The sequence below is a fragment of the Drosophila mauritiana genome, chromosome X (genome assembly GCF_004382145.1).
Source record: "Drosophila mauritiana strain mau12 chromosome X, ASM438214v1, whole genome shotgun sequence".
Taxonomy (NCBI): Eukaryota; Metazoa; Arthropoda; class Insecta; order Diptera; family Drosophilidae; genus Drosophila; species Drosophila mauritiana.
In genome coordinates, this window is record NC_046672.1 from 14007529 (window position 1) to 14024450 (window position 16922).

General features: G+C 53.1%; 5 protein-coding genes across 6 annotated transcripts; 2 read left to right on the forward strand and 3 right to left on the reverse strand.

Annotated features, from left to right (window-relative positions):
* The first annotated feature begins 349 nt into the window (after window positions 1–349).
* LOC117146795 (39S ribosomal protein L38, mitochondrial) lies at window positions 350–2029 on the forward strand. The gene is made up of 5 exons (XM_033313335.1): window positions 350–546; window positions 617–772; window positions 838–1195; window positions 1257–1555; window positions 1624–2029. Exons 1-5 carry the CDS (start codon window positions 396–398, stop codon window positions 1908–1910), a joined length of 1251 nt encoding a protein of 416 aa, XP_033169226.1. The 5' UTR covers window positions 350–395; the 3' UTR covers window positions 1911–2029.
* LOC117146787 (inositol polyphosphate-4-phosphatase type I A) lies at window positions 1934–7839 on the reverse strand. Its single transcript, XM_033313324.1, has 9 exons — window positions 7545–7839; window positions 7199–7337; window positions 6884–7042; window positions 6525–6821; window positions 5468–5983; window positions 4760–5309; window positions 3367–4696; window positions 2573–3306; window positions 1934–2508 (listed from the first exon to the last, which is right to left on the reverse strand). The coding sequence occupies exons 2-9, from the start codon at window positions 7317–7319 to the stop codon at window positions 2376–2378; spliced, it is 3840 nt and encodes a 1279-aa protein (XP_033169215.1). The 5' UTR covers window positions 7320–7337; window positions 7545–7839; the 3' UTR covers window positions 1934–2375.
* Window positions 7840–8319: 480 nt separating this feature from the next.
* LOC117146789 (F-box/LRR-repeat protein 4) lies at window positions 8320–11733 on the reverse strand. 2 transcript variants are annotated; one of them, XM_033313328.1, is made up of 11 exons: window positions 11567–11733; window positions 10807–11496; window positions 10659–10752; window positions 10310–10517; window positions 9635–10243; window positions 9465–9574; window positions 9233–9397; window positions 8999–9164; window positions 8748–8939; window positions 8610–8679; window positions 8320–8541 (listed from the first exon to the last, which is right to left on the reverse strand). In XM_033313328.1, exons 2-11 carry the CDS (start codon window positions 11134–11136, stop codon window positions 8476–8478), a joined length of 2010 nt encoding a protein of 669 aa, XP_033169219.1. In that variant the 5' UTR covers window positions 11137–11496; window positions 11567–11733; the 3' UTR covers window positions 8320–8475. The 2 variants fall into 2 exon arrangements, with proteins under 2 accessions (XP_033169219.1, XP_033169218.1); XM_033313327.1 differs by having other exon boundaries at window positions 10807–11504.
* A 375-nt stretch (window positions 11734–12108) lies between these two features.
* LOC117146794 (tRNA-dihydrouridine(20) synthase [NAD(P)+]-like) lies at window positions 12109–13894 on the forward strand. The gene is made up of 3 exons (XM_033313334.1): window positions 12109–12364; window positions 12426–13388; window positions 13452–13894. The coding sequence occupies exons 1-3, from the start codon at window positions 12157–12159 to the stop codon at window positions 13700–13702; spliced, it is 1422 nt and encodes a 473-aa protein (XP_033169225.1). The 5' UTR covers window positions 12109–12156; the 3' UTR covers window positions 13703–13894.
* Window positions 13895–14002: 108 nt separating this feature from the next.
* On the reverse strand, window positions 14003–16515 carry LOC117146791 (mRNA-capping enzyme). Its single transcript, XM_033313330.1, has 6 exons — window positions 16110–16515; window positions 15115–16047; window positions 14916–15054; window positions 14595–14868; window positions 14339–14535; window positions 14003–14259 (listed from the first exon to the last, which is right to left on the reverse strand). The coding sequence occupies exons 1-6, from the start codon at window positions 16311–16313 to the stop codon at window positions 14051–14053; spliced, it is 1956 nt and encodes a 651-aa protein (XP_033169221.1). The 5' UTR covers window positions 16314–16515; the 3' UTR covers window positions 14003–14050.
* Between the last annotated feature and the right edge of the window lie 407 nt (window positions 16516–16922).

Consider the following 16922-nt stretch of genomic DNA (forward strand, 5'->3'; position numbering starts at 1 on the left):
TGCTGCTAATTTATCCTTTTTTCAGATAACAGATCTCCTTTTCTATACCTCAGTCAAAATGTAACTTTAATTACTTAATTAATTAATACATTATTAAATAATGTTTAATATCTTTGACCAGCACCTAAAAAGAAATTATCATCAGGTATAAGCATTGGTTTATCTGCTCAATATGATGAGATACTTTGCTCCAAGGTAAATTCAAGTGATAAGTTATTTAATTATTCCAAATTACCAATTAACTTATAACCATTTTAAATTCCGATAGTTTTAAAGTTCGCCAAAACCATTTAGCGCTATAAGCTCACCGTCTGGCAACCCTTCACACCGTCGACGATCCGGCAACGCTAGAAAAACGCGAGCCGCCTGAAAAGCAAGGCAAATTACAAAACACCATGTCTTTCAGTAATTTGTTTATGAAAAGTGGCCTAAATGTGGTCGTGCGCGATGCCCAGGCCGCCGTCCTGATGACCGCCACCCGGCAAGGACACACCATACGCGGCAAGCCTCCCGGCGTGGCCCGTTCCCTGGAGCAGCGGATCCGTGGTAAGTTGATGTAACCACTCGGGATCACTTTTCGCCCACATACCAATGTATCATCGATGTCTTTCCGCAGAGGAGAACGTTGAGGATCCGGAGGTGGTGGCCCGCATCAACATTGGCTTCCCGCAGCTAAAGGAGTCGCGCTCGGCACAGCTAAAGAAGCGACTGGAGCACCTGAAGTCCCAGCGCAGTGACAAGCAGCTGGAGCAGCTGGCGCGGAGCAACAAGTGTGAGTAGCGATCCTGGGGACTATTGATGATTATGTGCTCATAGCCGCTTGTTGTCTATCCACAGTGATCATCGATTTGGACAAGGTGCAGCGCACCTATGTGAAGACCACAGGCCAGCATGATCTTCGCCTGCTGGCCGACCACTACGGCATCTTCGAGCACCTCTTTGGCAGCGCCTACTTTGTGCCCCGCGTGCCGCTCAACATAAGCTACCAACTGGACGGCGATAGTCTGGCACCCGTCTACAATGGCAACGTGATCAAGCCCGCGGAGGCAGCCAAGTCGCCTCAGATCAGTTTCGATGGCCTAGTGGATCCCATTACGGGACAAGCCGCCGGCCAGGACACTTACTGGACCCTGGTGGCCAGCAATCCCGATGCACACTACACAAATGGAACTGCCGAGTGCCTGCATTGGTTTATGTAAGTATAGTTTTTTTTTTTTTGTGCATCATCCTATGCCAATTCGTCCCTATTTTTCCAGTGCCAACATACCCAACGGCAAGGTGAGCGAGGGCCAGGTTCTCGCCGAGTATCTACCGCCGTTCCCGCCGAGGGGCGTTGGTTACCAACGCATGGTCTTTGTGCTCTACAAGCAGCAGGCGCGCCTTGATCTCGGCTCTTATCAGCTGGCTGCTGCCGACTACGGCAACCTGGAGAAGCGCACCTTCAGCACCCTGGACTTCTATCGCCAGCACCAGGAGCAACTGACGCCTGCTGGCCTCGCCTTCTATCAGACCAACTGGGACGAGTCATTGACGCAGTTCTACCACGATGTCTTGAGTGAGTAGAAACGTACATAGTTCCCTCCCAATCGTAGCTCACACTAATGGTGGTCATCTGTCGCGCAGAGAGCAAGGAGCCCGTTTATGAGTACGATTTCCCCAAGCCGTACCTGGCCGACCAGAAGTTCTTCCCGCTGAAGCAGCCCTTCAATCTGTACATGGACAAGCACCGCGATCAGAAGCAGGTGAACAAGGAGTATCTGGAACGCAAGCTGGCCAAGACGCATCCATTCGAGGGGCCAAAGAAGCCGCTGCGCTACCCCAACGCTCATCCCATACGCGATGTGCCCTCGTGGCTGCGCACTGAGATCCGGAAGGAGCGTCTGGGCACTGGGCGCGTCCAGGACTACTAGGGCCACTCAGGGCTGCTGTTAAGTTTTGTGTGTAATAGTGGTTAACAAGTTCTGTTTTTTTATTCACTGGAAGTACATGAGTTGCTAAAGTACACGGTTGCCTCATCTGCAAACTACAACTACGCGGATATAGCCTAAATAAATATGGGAAGGATAGGGAAGAGGACGTATTACGTATGGTCCATGCTACGGAATCGAAATTGGAATCGTGCGATGCGTTAACAATTGTCGCCGGAAGATGCTCCATCAATGTGCTAATTTAATTAGTTACCTATTCGTATTAACTTATTCGTTATGCGCTTTGCTTGCCTCGCGCTAAATTGGTTAAATTGTTTTGGATTTTTGGCACAGTTTTATACGTTATCCTTTGCTTCGCTGTTATCTATCTCTGGTGTCTCTGTTCCGCGTGCCCCGCTGACCAAAAATGGAAATGGAACACCCGGAAACGGATACCCAGTGGCGTCCTTAAGTCTGCGCTTTGCCGTAACTACCAACTGGCGGCCTGTACATGGCCGGCAGAAAAGAGACCTGAGTTCGATTGAAGGCATACTTTCGCTTCCCAATGTTCTTCAGCACGTTGTCCATGCGCGTGCCCTCGCTGAAATCAAGTAGCATCGATTGCAATCGCCAGATCATACACACATTTCATATTCCGAACTCACCTTCGCATAGTGCTGAGCGCGTAGGGTACATGCTTCGCCGGCAGCTGAAACTCGCGCACCAGGACACGACACTGCTCCAGCGTGACCGCCATGCCAGTGCGATCCTTGGCGCTTTTGCACGAGGTGAACCGCAGGCCGTCCATCAAACGGCACGCATCCTCGGCCAGATGCAGGATCTTCACGTTCTTGGACACATTGGCCCGCAGCTGCTGCTCCATGAAGCCGAGCAGAGATTGCAGCGATTCGCCAGTGTCGACGGAGCCGAGTCCCAGCTTTCGGTAACGTCCAAAGTACTGGCTCAGCCGCAAGTAGTTGTCCCAGTTGGAGCGATGCTGCTCCTTGGTCTGACCCAGCGTCTCGGCGAAGCTCGCCTTCTCGTTGATGCCGATGTTGAAGAAGACGGGCGTGATCTTGAACGAAATGGAGGTGCCATTGCCCGGCAGCGAGTGCTCCGGCACAGGCAGCTGCACCTCCAGCGCCTGTCGCGAGCCAGTGATCCGTGGCATGGGCGTCTGGGCGACCTCACCCTGCGCCCGCACCAGCTGGAAGCTGACGGCGGACAGATCCTCGATGGCGATGCACATGTCGCTCCACATGTCCGCCTCGTTGCCGTACAGCGTCAGCAGGCCCTCGAAGTAGGCCAGTGGGCCCAGGTCGCGCAGCATCACCAGATAGCCCATGTCCAGCTCGCTGCCCCAGAGGCGCAGCATCAATGAGCTGACCAGAGCAGTTAGCTGGTAGGAAAGAGATCATTTTTAAGTACTTCACGTCAATCTAAGACATTACATTCTTACCGCCTGGGAGAAGCAGACGTCCCTGCGGTACATGATGCTCGCCTGGAGGCGATTGCAGCGCATGTCCTGCTGCAGCCGCTGGACCGAGTGCATCAGTCGGGCTGTCTTCAGGAGGCGATCCATGGCGTGGCGCAGTTTTCGCATGCTAGGACGCAGCTCCGCCGCCCAGTCCGTGGTCATCGAGAGATCCAGGCCGTCGGTGAACTTGTTGCCCTTTTTTACGGCCACAGAGCCGGCTGTGGTGGTTCCACCACTACCACCGACGGACTGCGGCTTGAGATCCAGCGCGAGATTGGGTGCCTGCTTGCCGCTGGCTGCCGAGGCCGCTATCACGTCCGGCGCCTGTTGTGGCGCCACAGCGAATCCCTCCCGCTTGATGGGCGCCTTCGGATGACGCAGCCGGATCGCGGGACTGTCGCAGCGTCCGCAGAAGAACTTCAGCTTGCTGACCAGGCACATAACGCTCGCCTCGATGTTTAGCTGGGTGAGATCCAGTGGCTCCGGCTCCTCCGTGGGCCGATAATAGTTGGCCGACGGCGAGGAGCTCATCAGCTTCGTGTCTAGAAAGCCGGCCGGTGGCTGATGGTGCCGCTGTCGCTGCGCCTGCCGTCCGATCTCGTCCAGATCGATTAGCTGCAGCACGGATAAATCAGCTGGGTTATCCGATGGCGGAACCTGCGTGGCTGTGCTGACCTCCGATTGCGTTTGCCAGGCAACAGGCAGCGACTGATATGTGGCCTCCTGCTCCTCATCCTCGTCCTGGCGACCTGGCTGCCTGCCCTGCTCCAGGCTGCGCAAGTGATCGTTGTAGCATTTAACCACATGCTGCAGCGAATCGATGGCCCGGATGTCCAGCGAGCTGGACGGCGAGCTATTGCTCGGATGCCAACTGTTCGAACGCATCAGCGGCGGCTGACCGCGTGGCCAGAGATCCGGTGGCGCTACCACCGGCGTGGCGAAGTCCTCCAGCTCCGGTGACTTCAGTTCCAGCGCGGTCAGTTGTTGGGTTATCTTGCGGAACGGCGACATCGGCTCCATCAGCACGTTCTCCGGCTCCTCGATGATGCGATGGCGCTCGATGAAGGCCACCGCCTCCTCGACGATGCTCGGCTCCCAGAGATTTAGCAGCGTGCGTGTGCGTGCCACCATCTGGTTGCACAGCGGCATCATGTCCATGGAACTGCGTCGACTGGCCAACTGCAGCAGCTGCGACATCAGCTCGACGATCTCCTTGCGCAGCTGCTTGGTGGCCTGCACGGCATCGTTGGCCGCCTGCACCTTGCAAGCGTTGCTCTGCTCCAGCTTCCACGATTTGCTCTCCTGCAGCAGTCTGGCCGAAGTGAAAGAATCAATTAGTCTTGGCTTCATAGGGTAGATATATGGTGCATCTTACTTGATGAGACCGCCGCACTTGCGTCCCTTGGGATCGTGGCGTGTGAAGGCGCCCACGGTGACCACGTCCAGGAGGCCGCGTCGCTGCAGCGTGTCGTTCTGCGCCCACATCCGCTGCACGTGCAGATTGACCGGCAGGAACTCCAGCGACTCGTCCGCCTTCGCGGAGGAGCGCTTGAAGGAGACACCATCGCGGGCCAGCTGCTGGATATTCTGCTTGGCCTGCGAGTAGTCCTTGAGCAGGCGCAGATGCTCCTCCAGCAGGTTCATCTGACGCCAGCGCCACTCGCCGCTCAGCTCGCCCATGCCGGAGATCTCCTGCAGCAGCTCCTTCTCGCGCTGTATCCAAATGGAGAGCAGCTGCTGGGGCAGCTGGCAGCAGATTCGCGACTCCAGCAGCGTCTCCTGCACACTGATGTCCGCACCCAGCGACGAGTGCAGGCGGTATGTGCGCAGGCGGGGATTGGAGCACACCCGCTGCAGGCCGCACTGTTGCGGCACAAAGAGGCGGACGCCCAGCTTCGGCGGCAGCGACTGGGTGCGACGATGGGCTGCGGATGCAGGGAGAAGATGGGGGTCACTAGGGTAGTTGCATCCGAAACACTTTCTATACTCTTCCTTTTCGTTTTCAAAGTGATACTCCAAGAAACCCGAAAGCTAATCACCTATTGAATAGTTCCCTGAGATGCACAAAGTCTATAAATCTCACCTCGTCTGCTGCTCGTTGTGGCTACACCGGCGCCAGCCGATCCCTCGAAGAGCTGGGTGCTGGAACGCGGCGGACCATTACCCGACTGGCCGGGCTCCACGGCAGCGTCGGGTGACCAGGAGGCCAGGGTGATGAAGCCGCACTCGCCGCGCGGCGATGTGAGTGGCAGGCGCAGCCGGCTGGTGTCCTGGATGACGCCGAGGGCCACCTCGGCATGGCCCAGCGGCACGGCGGTGAGCGTCATCCGTTCGCGGACATCGAAGACGCTAAAGCGAAGCCGTGTGCTGGCCGACAATCCGGCGCTGCGCTGGAAGCGCATCGTGCACAGGAACTGTGGTGTGCGTGTGCGCTCCTGCAGCTCGGTGCGTGCGTGCTCCCGCCACACGCAATCCTCTCCAGCCGTCGGTAGCAGCGAGCACACCACCTGCGGATTGGGCGGTCGCCCCAGCGTGTCCAGGGGCAGGGTATCACAGGAGAGCGCCGTCTCGCAGATGGGCAGCTCCGAGAGATCGAGTTCTGTAAGTAAGAGCAGACCAGGTCAGCTTGCAGGCGGGGAATGCAATGGAACCGAACGGCAGGTGGCGCAGCTAAAGCAGGAGGGGATTAAATAACAAACAACTGGTTAATTCCGTTTCAATTCATTAGCAAAACAAAGTTTATTCCAAGAATAAATTCATCATTTTCAGTCCAATCACATGGATCGCAATGCACCATCAGCTCCCGCTGGGATTACACATAAGTTTACAACATATAAATTCGGAAATGGAGCAATGGAAATCAGTGGTTTAGTGATTCGATTAGATTCAACTGATGCAACATACGAAAAATGAAATAGTACGATAGCAGAATGTTTGCGAATGAAGCGTCCTTGGTTGGACGCGATGGAATCAAATGACCGTAAACCGGATGTGGGTGCATGGAAGCGAGCGAGAGGCATGTGGTGCAGTGCGTGGAACAGTGACATGGCCAAATATCTGGTTAACAAAACTAAAAAACAACAACGACCGCCGCCTTCTCCGATTATTTGGGTTTTTGGGTTAGAACTGTATAAGATCACCTTCAATCGGCGCCACCACCTCCGTGGTCACGGACACGGACATCTCCTCCGCCAACTGGCCGTGCAGCTGTAGCTGCTCCTGCATTTGCTGCTCCAGCGGCATGCCGAGGTCAATGTGATTGCCCATGGAGGATGCTCCGCTGCTGGGCTGGCGACTCTGGCTGACAATCTGATCCTTTAGCTGGCGAATGAGCGCGTTCAGCCTCTCGCTGGATGCCTGCTCGATGCACTGCACCCAGGCCAGGCGTTCGGCCGACGAGCGTGTGATGAAACGCTCCGATGGGCTGTCCTTGAAGTCTGCAACACACAGGCATTAGCATAATAATCGTATCATAGCATCATAGTGCATTGCTGCCTACCTAGATCGAATACGTAGCCGTCGGGATCACGCTCCTCATTCTGGATGCGCGCACGACAGTTCTCCAGCACCAGGAGGCCGGCCACCGCTGACTTGGGGTCCTTATCCTTGAGGTAGAACAGTAAATTGCCACGCAGTTTACACCAACGTTCAACTCTGACTGTGGGCGGTAGAATTAGGTGCATAAGCCAAGTGCCTGGACAGGATTGGATGGTGTGGATGTTGTGTGTGGGTGGGTGGGTGTTTGTGTGTGTGTGTGTGTGCTGGTGCATGTGCATGGATGCGGGTGATCAGATGGTAGTGGTGCAATCAATACCTTCGCTGGAGCGCCACAGGAAGCCCTCCTGGCGATCGGTGATGATGAGCAGGCCCTCTTTGTCGAATCGCGTTGCTGGATTGCTGGCCAGTGAGTTCAGTTCCGGCTTGTTAAATCGCATGGCTGCGTGTCGCTGGATCTAATGGATATACACAAATGCCACACATTGGTGGCCGGACCACTCGTTTAGCAACTCCATAGATGGACGGGCACGCCCGCCAAGCATCGAATGCTCGGGCCACATCAATAATTCACGGCAATTACACGATGTGTACGTGCTGCTAGGGGGCGTGGCCGGTGTAGGGGGCGGCTGCCCAACTGGGTACACACACACACACATACATACCTTCTGCTCCGCCTTCTTCGCCTTTTTTTGGTCCTGCGACCTCGTTACTTTGTTGTTATTGTTGTTGCTGCTGGCGCTGCTGCTGCACAGCTGGCTGCCAAACGCCCCCGCACTCCGCTGGCTCACGCAATCGGGCTGCTCCTGGCCAGGAGCTGGGTCATCCGTCGCTCCGAGTGACCCCCTTGCCCTCGATTGCAATTACTACAAGCAACTAATTGAATTTAAAAGCTAATTTTGATAAGCGCACTGCGCTACTGTTTCTGATTGGAAAATAAGTTGGAGATGACAGCTGGGGGTGGCAAGCTCGGTCGTGAGTATCGAATGGAAGTTCTTGATTTCCAATGAGACGATAAAATGCAAATGTAGTAATGCTTTATAATATTTAATACAAACAAATATATCCTTTTTTTGCTTGAAATTTAATGGCATCTTTAAAAACAAATAATTCTAATTGGAAAATAACGCTGAGCTATGTTAGAGTGCGGTCACACTGTTGGCATAGTGTTGGCAGAATGTACCGATAGTATCGATGGGATTTATATACCAAACAAAAGATTGAAATTCTTATTTAAAATGTTATTGCAAGCAAACTGCCCTGCTCCCATTAGCAAATATCCAAATAAATTAAAACGTAAACCAATTTTTGTTCAATAAACTACTGCATTTATACGCAACTTCTTTATTTTAATTCCCTAATTCTTAGCATTAGTTCAAGTGATTAAAAAATCGCCCAGTTTAATATCAAATGTTTCATATTCATAACAGCATATATATATATGTATATATATATAACATTTTACTATAAATGAAGAGGGAGAATGTCACATGCAAATATGTAGGATCTAAAAGTACACTTAGCATTGTACTAGACATAATTAGAGTAGCTATAAGGACTGGGGATTGTCCCACTTCCGGTTTCGCCATTTCCGGTTCAGTGGCGTCGACTGCTCTTGATGTCCACGTTAAATTGTCGCGACCATTCCGCCAGCAAATCGAACTGAGTAACAAATAGGAATAGGAATTAGCTAGGAATATACGGAGTAATTCCATCAAAGATCTACTCACATCCCGATCCATGATGTTGTCACAGAAGCTCAGGTCGAGCAACTGCAGCTTGGGACAGTTGACCAGAATGCTGAAATCGAATCGAATTGAATGCAATACTTAAAGCGATCTTAAAAAGGATAAGGAATAGAGACGTACTCATAAACACGTTCGTGCGTTATGTTCAAAATGCCCATGAGGTCCAGCTGCTCCAGATTCTTGCCCAGCGCGGCAATATGCATGAGATCGCGTTCGGTGGTGCCGCGCACCGCCGACAAGAAGAGCTTCTTCAGCTTGGGACAATTGGACAGCAGCTGGAACAGGCCATCTCCGAGCGATGCCTCCCTCATGCTGCAAGAACAGAATGTTTAACTTATGGTACATGCAGTTCCATCGCGCGAGGCACCCACCACCAGCCCAGGTCCAGCTCCTCCAGCTGATGTAGACGCGCCAGCGATTGCAATCCTCTGGACGACAGAAAGTGCGCCTTCCACAGATCCAGCGAGATCAACTGCGTGTTGTACGTGGCCAAATGGGCGGCCACATTGTCCATGTTCACCGAGACACCACAAAATGCTTGGGGGAATGTGCAATTGCAATTGGAATTGGTTGAACGCAACAAAGCTTGAAGCTCTCTAGCTCACCTAGATTCAGATGCTTCAGCTTGCGGTTGCCCTCGAGCATGCTGAGCAGCAGTTCCGTTTCGAAGTACGTTTGGAAGAGATCGAGGCGCTCCAGATTCTTGAGATTGGCCAGACAGGAGAAATTCAGCAGTGGCGGTTCAGTGGCACAGTTGCGCAGGCTCAACTCTGCGAGGGAATATTGAGTTAAAACGTTCGATAAGGATACGAGGAAAACGGAAAACGGAAAGCCCACCTATCAGATTATCACAGACTATGCCCACATTCTCAATGCAGCTGGCGTTGAGAAACTTGCAGGAGTTCAGCCGCAGGTGGGTTAGATTATCGCCGCGTTGGGTCAGGAATCTGAAACGAGTGATAGCATTTTAGTTAATGGCTCACTATGATTTGCCAGTGTGTAAGCACTTCTTGAACTCGGTGGGCGAGACATTGCCGAAGCCGCCGCACCAGGACAGATCCAGCTTGCGCAACATGGTGGCCCGACGCGCCAGTGTGCACAGCAGCTCCGAGCTGGCCACATCCCAGTAGGGCTTCAGGCTGATCTCGGCGTAGAGCAGCGGATGCGTGGAGATGTCATAGAAGGTGCGCGACACGTGGCCCACGCGGAACAGGGACTTCAGGTCCAGGTAGCTGAGTATGCGCAGTAGGATCTCGAATGGCAGATCCGTGAGAAAGATTTGTGGCGCCGCCTTCTCGCCATCCACGCAATTGTCCGCCAGAAACTGAACAAGATCGTTGTTGATGAACTCGTGCAGCTTGGTGGCACCGTCCTCGCCGCAATTTGGCTGGAACTTTAGGGTGCGCAGCTTGTAGCTAATTGAACCGCCACCGCCGTCGCCTGGCGCTGAGCCAATAACCTCCGGTGGCGGCGACACGAGCGTCCGGCTGTGCTGCGTAATTTGCTGCTTGGCCAGCAGGTTTTGCGTTTTGGTGACGGTTCGACCGCACAGCATGATGGCATCGATTTCCGTGTAGTAATTGAGTCGGCTGTGATTGAAATCGATGCGCAGCGTTCTGCCAAGAAGAGTTGCTTGCTATATATCCCACTGCTATCAGCCACCATTGTCCTCCATTACTCACTTCGTTAACATCGTGGTCTTCTTTAGTGGCGGCGCAAAGCGACGCGAGTCCAGTGGCGGCGGGCGGGCCAGATCGCTTTCCGTTGCCTCCCACAGGCAGGTCCAGTTTTTGGTCAGGCCGTACGCCCAAATGCGGACAACGGCGCCCGGATTGAAGGTCTCAAAGATGGCCACTTCGGTGGGCACTACAAACTCCTCGAAATAAACCACTGGAAATCGATAAGTGGTATGATAATGAAATTCTATAGTCATCACAACCTTGCGCAAATTGAGGCAGAAATTCTGATGCAATTGCAAGGGGTTGTGATGTGCGGATATGATATCCGGCTACCTTGAACCGGTCGTCTTACCAACATAGTCGTGTGTCTCCAGCTTCGGCAGATTCTGGGGCTGAATCTCACGCGTGGCGGACGGTGCCCGCTGCCACCAGTCGCCGTAGGTGCGCTGCGGGCGAGAGTTGAATGGGAACCGTGTACGGATGCTTCTGCATGGACTCACCATGGGAAAGGTCTCCGGATAGTCGCCATAGGCGGGAAATTTCGTTGGCCTGCCAATCACATTGGCCGCCGTATACGAGATGCTGTAATCGATGCCATACTGCGAGCTGAAATCGAGCACGCCCAGTACATACTGCTCCAGGTAGTAGCCCTGATCGGATTGCGTCGTCTGCATCTTGCTGTCGCAACCGAACCAACCGCCGTATTCGCCGCCCTGCCGTTGCCGCTGCAGCATGGCCGTGAAATCGACCAGTACGTCCGGCTCCGTCTCCACCGCCGGGCTGTCCGTCTCGCTGGACTCCGCTGGTTCGCCGTAGGCCAGCAGGGACATGGCCAGCGCCAGCTGCCGTGGGCGCTGGCCGTAGGTCAGCCTCAGTGTATCGACCGCCGCCTGCAGGCTGCGCCCCAGTCCCAGTTCCCCAATCGCGTACCAGGGCACGCGTTGGGCATAACCGATGGGCCAGAGTCGCGGGAGCCACTTGTTTCTCCGGTTCCTCGGCTCGTCCTCGCCTGGCTGCTGCCGCTGCCGCTGCTGTCCAAGGATTCCCGCTGCTGTGTCAGGGCAAATTGTGCTCCTCGAGATGATCCGGATAATGAGCTTGGCTGCGCCGTCGACGGAGATCGCCTGGCTTCGGTCACGTTGCTGGGCCAGACCTTAATGGCTCTGCTTCCCGCTGTTCTCCTAGTTCTTCTGCGCAACTAATCCAATTAATGGCCACTTGCGGAATCCTCTTTGGGTTGCAGCTTTATTCGCGCCTCACCTTGTTGCTGTTCGCTGTCCGCCGACCTCTGACCTCTGCTGCTTGTGGTGGGTGTCGCGCTTGGGTGGCGATTCTCTCGGGGATTCGCGGTTATTCAGCAATTTCTGTGCCAAAACAAAAACAAAAAAACTTTTGGCTTGCTTGGTTTAAATGACAAAAACAATATTGCTATCGATAACGAGAAAATGTATCGAAAAATAGACCGTGAACACAGAAGTATGTTTTCAAAAATACCGAAAGACACCAAGCGAAATTGCTATGAATAAGAACAAAGGAACGCTATTTACATACAGGATAAATATGAACTATGCCTCTATTTTAGTTTCTAAGCAGTCGAATAAAATTTTTGTTGTTAGGAATAATAATAATCAGTAGGCGGACTACAATCAAACAAAAATAATCAGGTAGAATTCACTAGCACAAATGAAATCATTTCCTATCTGCATAGAATATGCAATTTTAAGTGAATAACTCAATAATATTAATATATCGTTAAAATCGTACCGTGCACAGTGTCCGATATGCGCTGACGTGCAGAAGGCCCCAATTGGACGGCGTGCAACAGCTGAATTCGATTTCGATTCCAATCCATGTTGCGACTGCCGACGATTTTGAGGAAGTCCTTCAGTATGAAGACGCGCCAGAGGCTGGACTACCGCAACAAGCTCATCCTGGCGCCAATGGTGCGTGTGGGCACGCTGCCCATGCGACTATTGGCCCTGGAAATGGGTGCGGACATCGTTTACACGGAGGAGCTGGTGGACCTCAAGCTTATGAGGAGCATACGCAGGCCGAACCGTAAGTGGACAGTGTTTGAGCCAACTCTGCATGCTTCATCTATTTGTATTCTACCTTGAAGCGGCTCTGGGCACGGTGGACTTTGTGGATCCGTCGGATGGCACGATTGTGTTCCGCACCTGCGCCCAGGAAACCTCACGCCTGGTGCTTCAGATGGGCACCAGCGACGCCAGACGGGCTCTGGCCGTGGGCATGCTGCTGCAGAGCGACATCTCCGGTCTGGACATCAACATGGGCTGTCCCAAGGAGTTCTCCATCAAGGGCGGCATGGGCGCCGCCCTGCTCGCTGATCCCGACAAGGCGGCAAACATTCTGCGTACCCTCTGCTCCGGCTTGGACATTCCAGTCACTTGCAAAATACGCATACTGCCGGACGTGGAGGGCACGATCGATCTGGTGCAGAAACTGGCCGCCACCGGTATCGCTGCCATTGGCATTCATGCGAGGACGCGCAACGAGCGTCCGCAGCATCCTGCCCATCCCGAGGTGCTGCGCGCCGTTGCCCAGGCGGTGGACATACCGATTATAGCCAATGGGGGTTCGAAAAACATGCACTGCTACGAGGATCTGCGCAAATTTCAACTGGAATGCGGCGCCGATAGCGTGATGGTGGCTCGTGCGGCACAGATCAATGTGAGCATCTTCAGGCCGGAGGGCCTGCTGCCCATGGACGAGCTGATCAAGAAGTACCTGCGCTTGTGCGTCGACTACGACAATGCGCCGCACAACGCCAAGTACTGTGTGCAGAGCATACTCAGGGAGCTGCAGGAGACGCCGCGGGGCAAGCGTTTCCTTCAGTGCCAGACGCTGCAGCAGATCTGCGAGATCTGGGAGCTGGGCGAATACTGCCGCCGCAAGCAGAGGGAGCTGAAGACGATGGGCAACTCGGGACGGGCGGAGGTGGAGCCATCGGAGGCGCTGGCCAAGCGTCAGAAGCTGGAGGATGCGGCCATTGCCATAACGGACGAGTTCGACGGCATCATTTGCCGTCACATGCCATTCCTGCGCTCCACCTATCCCAGTGGTAAGTGTTTCGATCACTCTCTTGCTTGGTGGCCATGATTCAACCGGTATTTCCATGCCACAGATAACCATCTGCCGAAAACGCAGCTATATGTGCACGCTGTCAAGGCTGGCAAATCCCCGCCAGCGTACGAAACGCAGCAGTGCGACAAATTGTTCCGCTCCATCTGCACGTACGATGACCAGCGCTTCAGTAGCTCCTACTGGGAGAAGAACAAGAAGCAAGCGGAGCAGGGCGCCGCTCTGGTGGCCCTGCTCCATCTCGGCCAGCTAGAGGCGGAGGTTCTGCGCGACAATGGCAGCCTGCTCAACTGAGCAGCGAAGTTCCTCCTGTTTTATGTATGTGTTATACATTTGGCCAGGTTTGGACACCATTGCAATGGCTGTTGCAACTGCCTTAGGTGCTGGGAGCAGTATCTGGACTACCTCTATAGGGTTTACAAAGTGTGCACCTGAATAAACAGAACTGCAGTGTGCAGAGCTTTAAATATATATATAATAAATATATGAGTTGAGTTGAGTTTATAAGGTGTACAGATGGATGGAGTACTAAGCAATCAAATGATGACAGACTTTCGTAGTCCAGCTAATCGAACAAACCCCAAGTTCACACAGTTTTTCGATATATAACTCAAGATTAAATTTATTTGTATTACGCGCTGATTAATTTCCTAATGTCGGGTTTACACAGGGACGTCCCTGGTGGTGGCCATTGCCTTGGGCATAGAAGTGGTTGTGGTTATGGTTTTGGGTAGGGTTATGGGAATTGATCGGCGGCGGCATCATGGCATGATCACTCCGATAGCCAGAGCTCGCGATAAAGTTTAATAGGTACTCCTTGGTGACTGGATGCCTTATGCTGTCCTCAACGGCTGAAATGGTTTATAACCATATATAATTAAGATGACAATGAGGATAGGGATCCCACTGCTGGTGAGGATTGCTACTCACAGCGGGCTGTAGTATAACTGTTGGGATTCTTTTTGTCCGTTCGCTCGCGCATAAACTCCCAGTTGCCAAACTGATTCATGGTGCACTCGACGATTCTGTTGTCCAATTCCCTGGTCTCCTTCGTCAACTTTTGCATCCGTCCATAGGGTGCATCGCGTCCGCCGACATAGAGGAAGCCCACCTTTTTCGTCAGCAAGCTGCCAGAGGTAGAGAATGGCGGATCAATTGTGCCCGTTGGACTACCACTACTACTCACCCCTCGCCACGCTCTGTTATGATCTTGAGCCGAAAGTCCACCGAGTTGAGCTCATGTGGCTTCCATTTGAAGACGTCGAAGCACGTGCCAGCCGTGTACGGCTGCTTGGATGGCTGGAAGATGAGGCCATCCGGTTCGTGTGCCAGTGTCCGCGAGAATTTCTCGCCGAGCAGCCGGGCAGACATCCAAATGTCCCAGAAGTCCTTGCCCCGCACACTGAAGGCCTGCAGGCGCTGATTGATGATGCCATGCTTCATGCCCAGGATTCGGGGACCTGCGGTGGTAAATGGATGAGTCCTTCATAACCTTCGAATTACTCACCTATAACTTCCGTCTTAATGTAGTCCAGTCGATTCGGATAGAATGGCTCTTCCCGTACATCGCGATTCGATAGTCGCACAATGTCGTAGATGAGGTAGCGCGGCGTTACGGTCTCGCCGATCTTGTCCAGCACCATCTCCTACGGACAAATACAAGGATGATTTAGTTGCAATCAGGAGTGCCAGCTAGAATCACATACCCCGTCGACGAGAGTGCCGTCGAGGTGCTCGTTTAGGTTCCTGCTCTCCACGAATGTCACATTCTCCACCTGGAAACAGGAGTGGTTGCGATCGAAGAAGTATACCTCGTCCTTTCCATCGATGAGCATCATATAACGTGTGCCGTCCGCCTTCCACGACACCCGATAGGGTATCTCGCTGAGCCGCTTTATGTTCTCCCTGTCCATGGAGACAGGCTGTGCTCCGGGGAAGCCGTTCTTCTTCCAGTCGCACCAGTCCTGCACCTTCCGCTGTAGATCGCCCAGGCGCGGCTGGTCGCTCACCTGTCGCACGCCCGGCACTCCCGCCATAAAGGTGGCATTCTTAATGATCATCTCGCGCCGTCGCTTCTTCCGCGGCTGACCGTCCGACGTGGAGGCGTCACAGTCGCCGCCCGCATCCTCTCCATCCACCTCCTCGGCGTCATCATCCTGCTCGCCGGCCTGCTGTGACGTGGATGAGCTGTTGTCCTGCACAAAACCATCGCCGTTGCCATCATCATAGTCGATGCACCAATTGGGCTGTTCTGGTGCCGCTGGAGCGACGTTCGTGTCCTCGTAGCGCTTGTACAGCTCGTTGACGTAGTCCTGCTTATAGATGCCCGGCGGTCGGGCGCTAGCAAAGATAGCGAGCGCTGCCGAAACGGAGCAGTCGAGTCGCTCGACCATGTAGCAGACGATCAGGAAGCCAGTGCGGTTGAAGCCGTGCGTGCAGTGCACGGCTATAACGTCGAATGGACGCTCGTTAATGAAGTTGTCCACGATCTCGATGAAACTGTGCGTCTGCTCCAGCGACGGCGCGTCGCCATGTCCACGGCACTGGAGCTTAATATACTTAGCGCCGAGCTCCTCCACCGCGGACCGATCGTAGAATCGTTTCGTGTTGGTCAGGTCAACCCAGAGTCCCAGTTTCACCTGAAAGCACGAGATGGTTGGATATGTGAGTTGGAAGTTGAGAGTTTGGCGTTTGCATTTACCTTGAGCGTCTTGCAGTATTCGAAAAGCATCTCGGGTTGAAACGTGCACTCGATGGGCATCTTGTCGTGAAATTTACTGCTTAGTGGCGTCTTAAAGGCCAGGAAGCGTTCCGCAATGATGGTATCGCTCTTGCGCGGACAGTACAGCCAGCGATTGGGCAATGGCCCAGAGCCCCGTTCCCGATCCCGATTAGTTAGGGCCATAATGCCACAGTGGCTCCGCCTCTCCTGCTCCTGCTGCTGCTACTGCTGACGACGATGGAAACGGCGGGCGCAGCGATGGGACGACGCCGTTGCGCTTGTTAGGTGGTGTATTGCAGGCGAAGATTCTGGTGAATGCTGATGCAGCGAGAACTCGCGGGCCTGGGGATTCTGTATAGGATTTGCCTAGAGATGCGTAAAGTATATAAAAAATATCGATATCTTATTTGTTTTCCTTTTAATCAAAATAAATGCTACATATATATAGGATATCGCGTTTTGTGGAAAATATATTTTTCATATTTCTCATTGGTCACACTAATATACAAGTGAATTCAAACAAGACAGGTAAAAAGAAAACGAAAATAAAATGAGCACAGCAAGAAGTTATTATTCTGAAATAATCAACAACAGCGTGACTTGCTATATATGTAGCAAATCTAGTTTAATCTTTATATATTTTATTATTTTGATGATTTTTTTAAATTATATATCATCGAACTGTCCAGCAAAATAATCGATGACACTGGCCAATCGTAGCTGCGTCCGTTACATCGATAGCATCGATTGCTTGAAAATATTGTTGGGGGCATTCGTCAAAAAAGGTGTTCT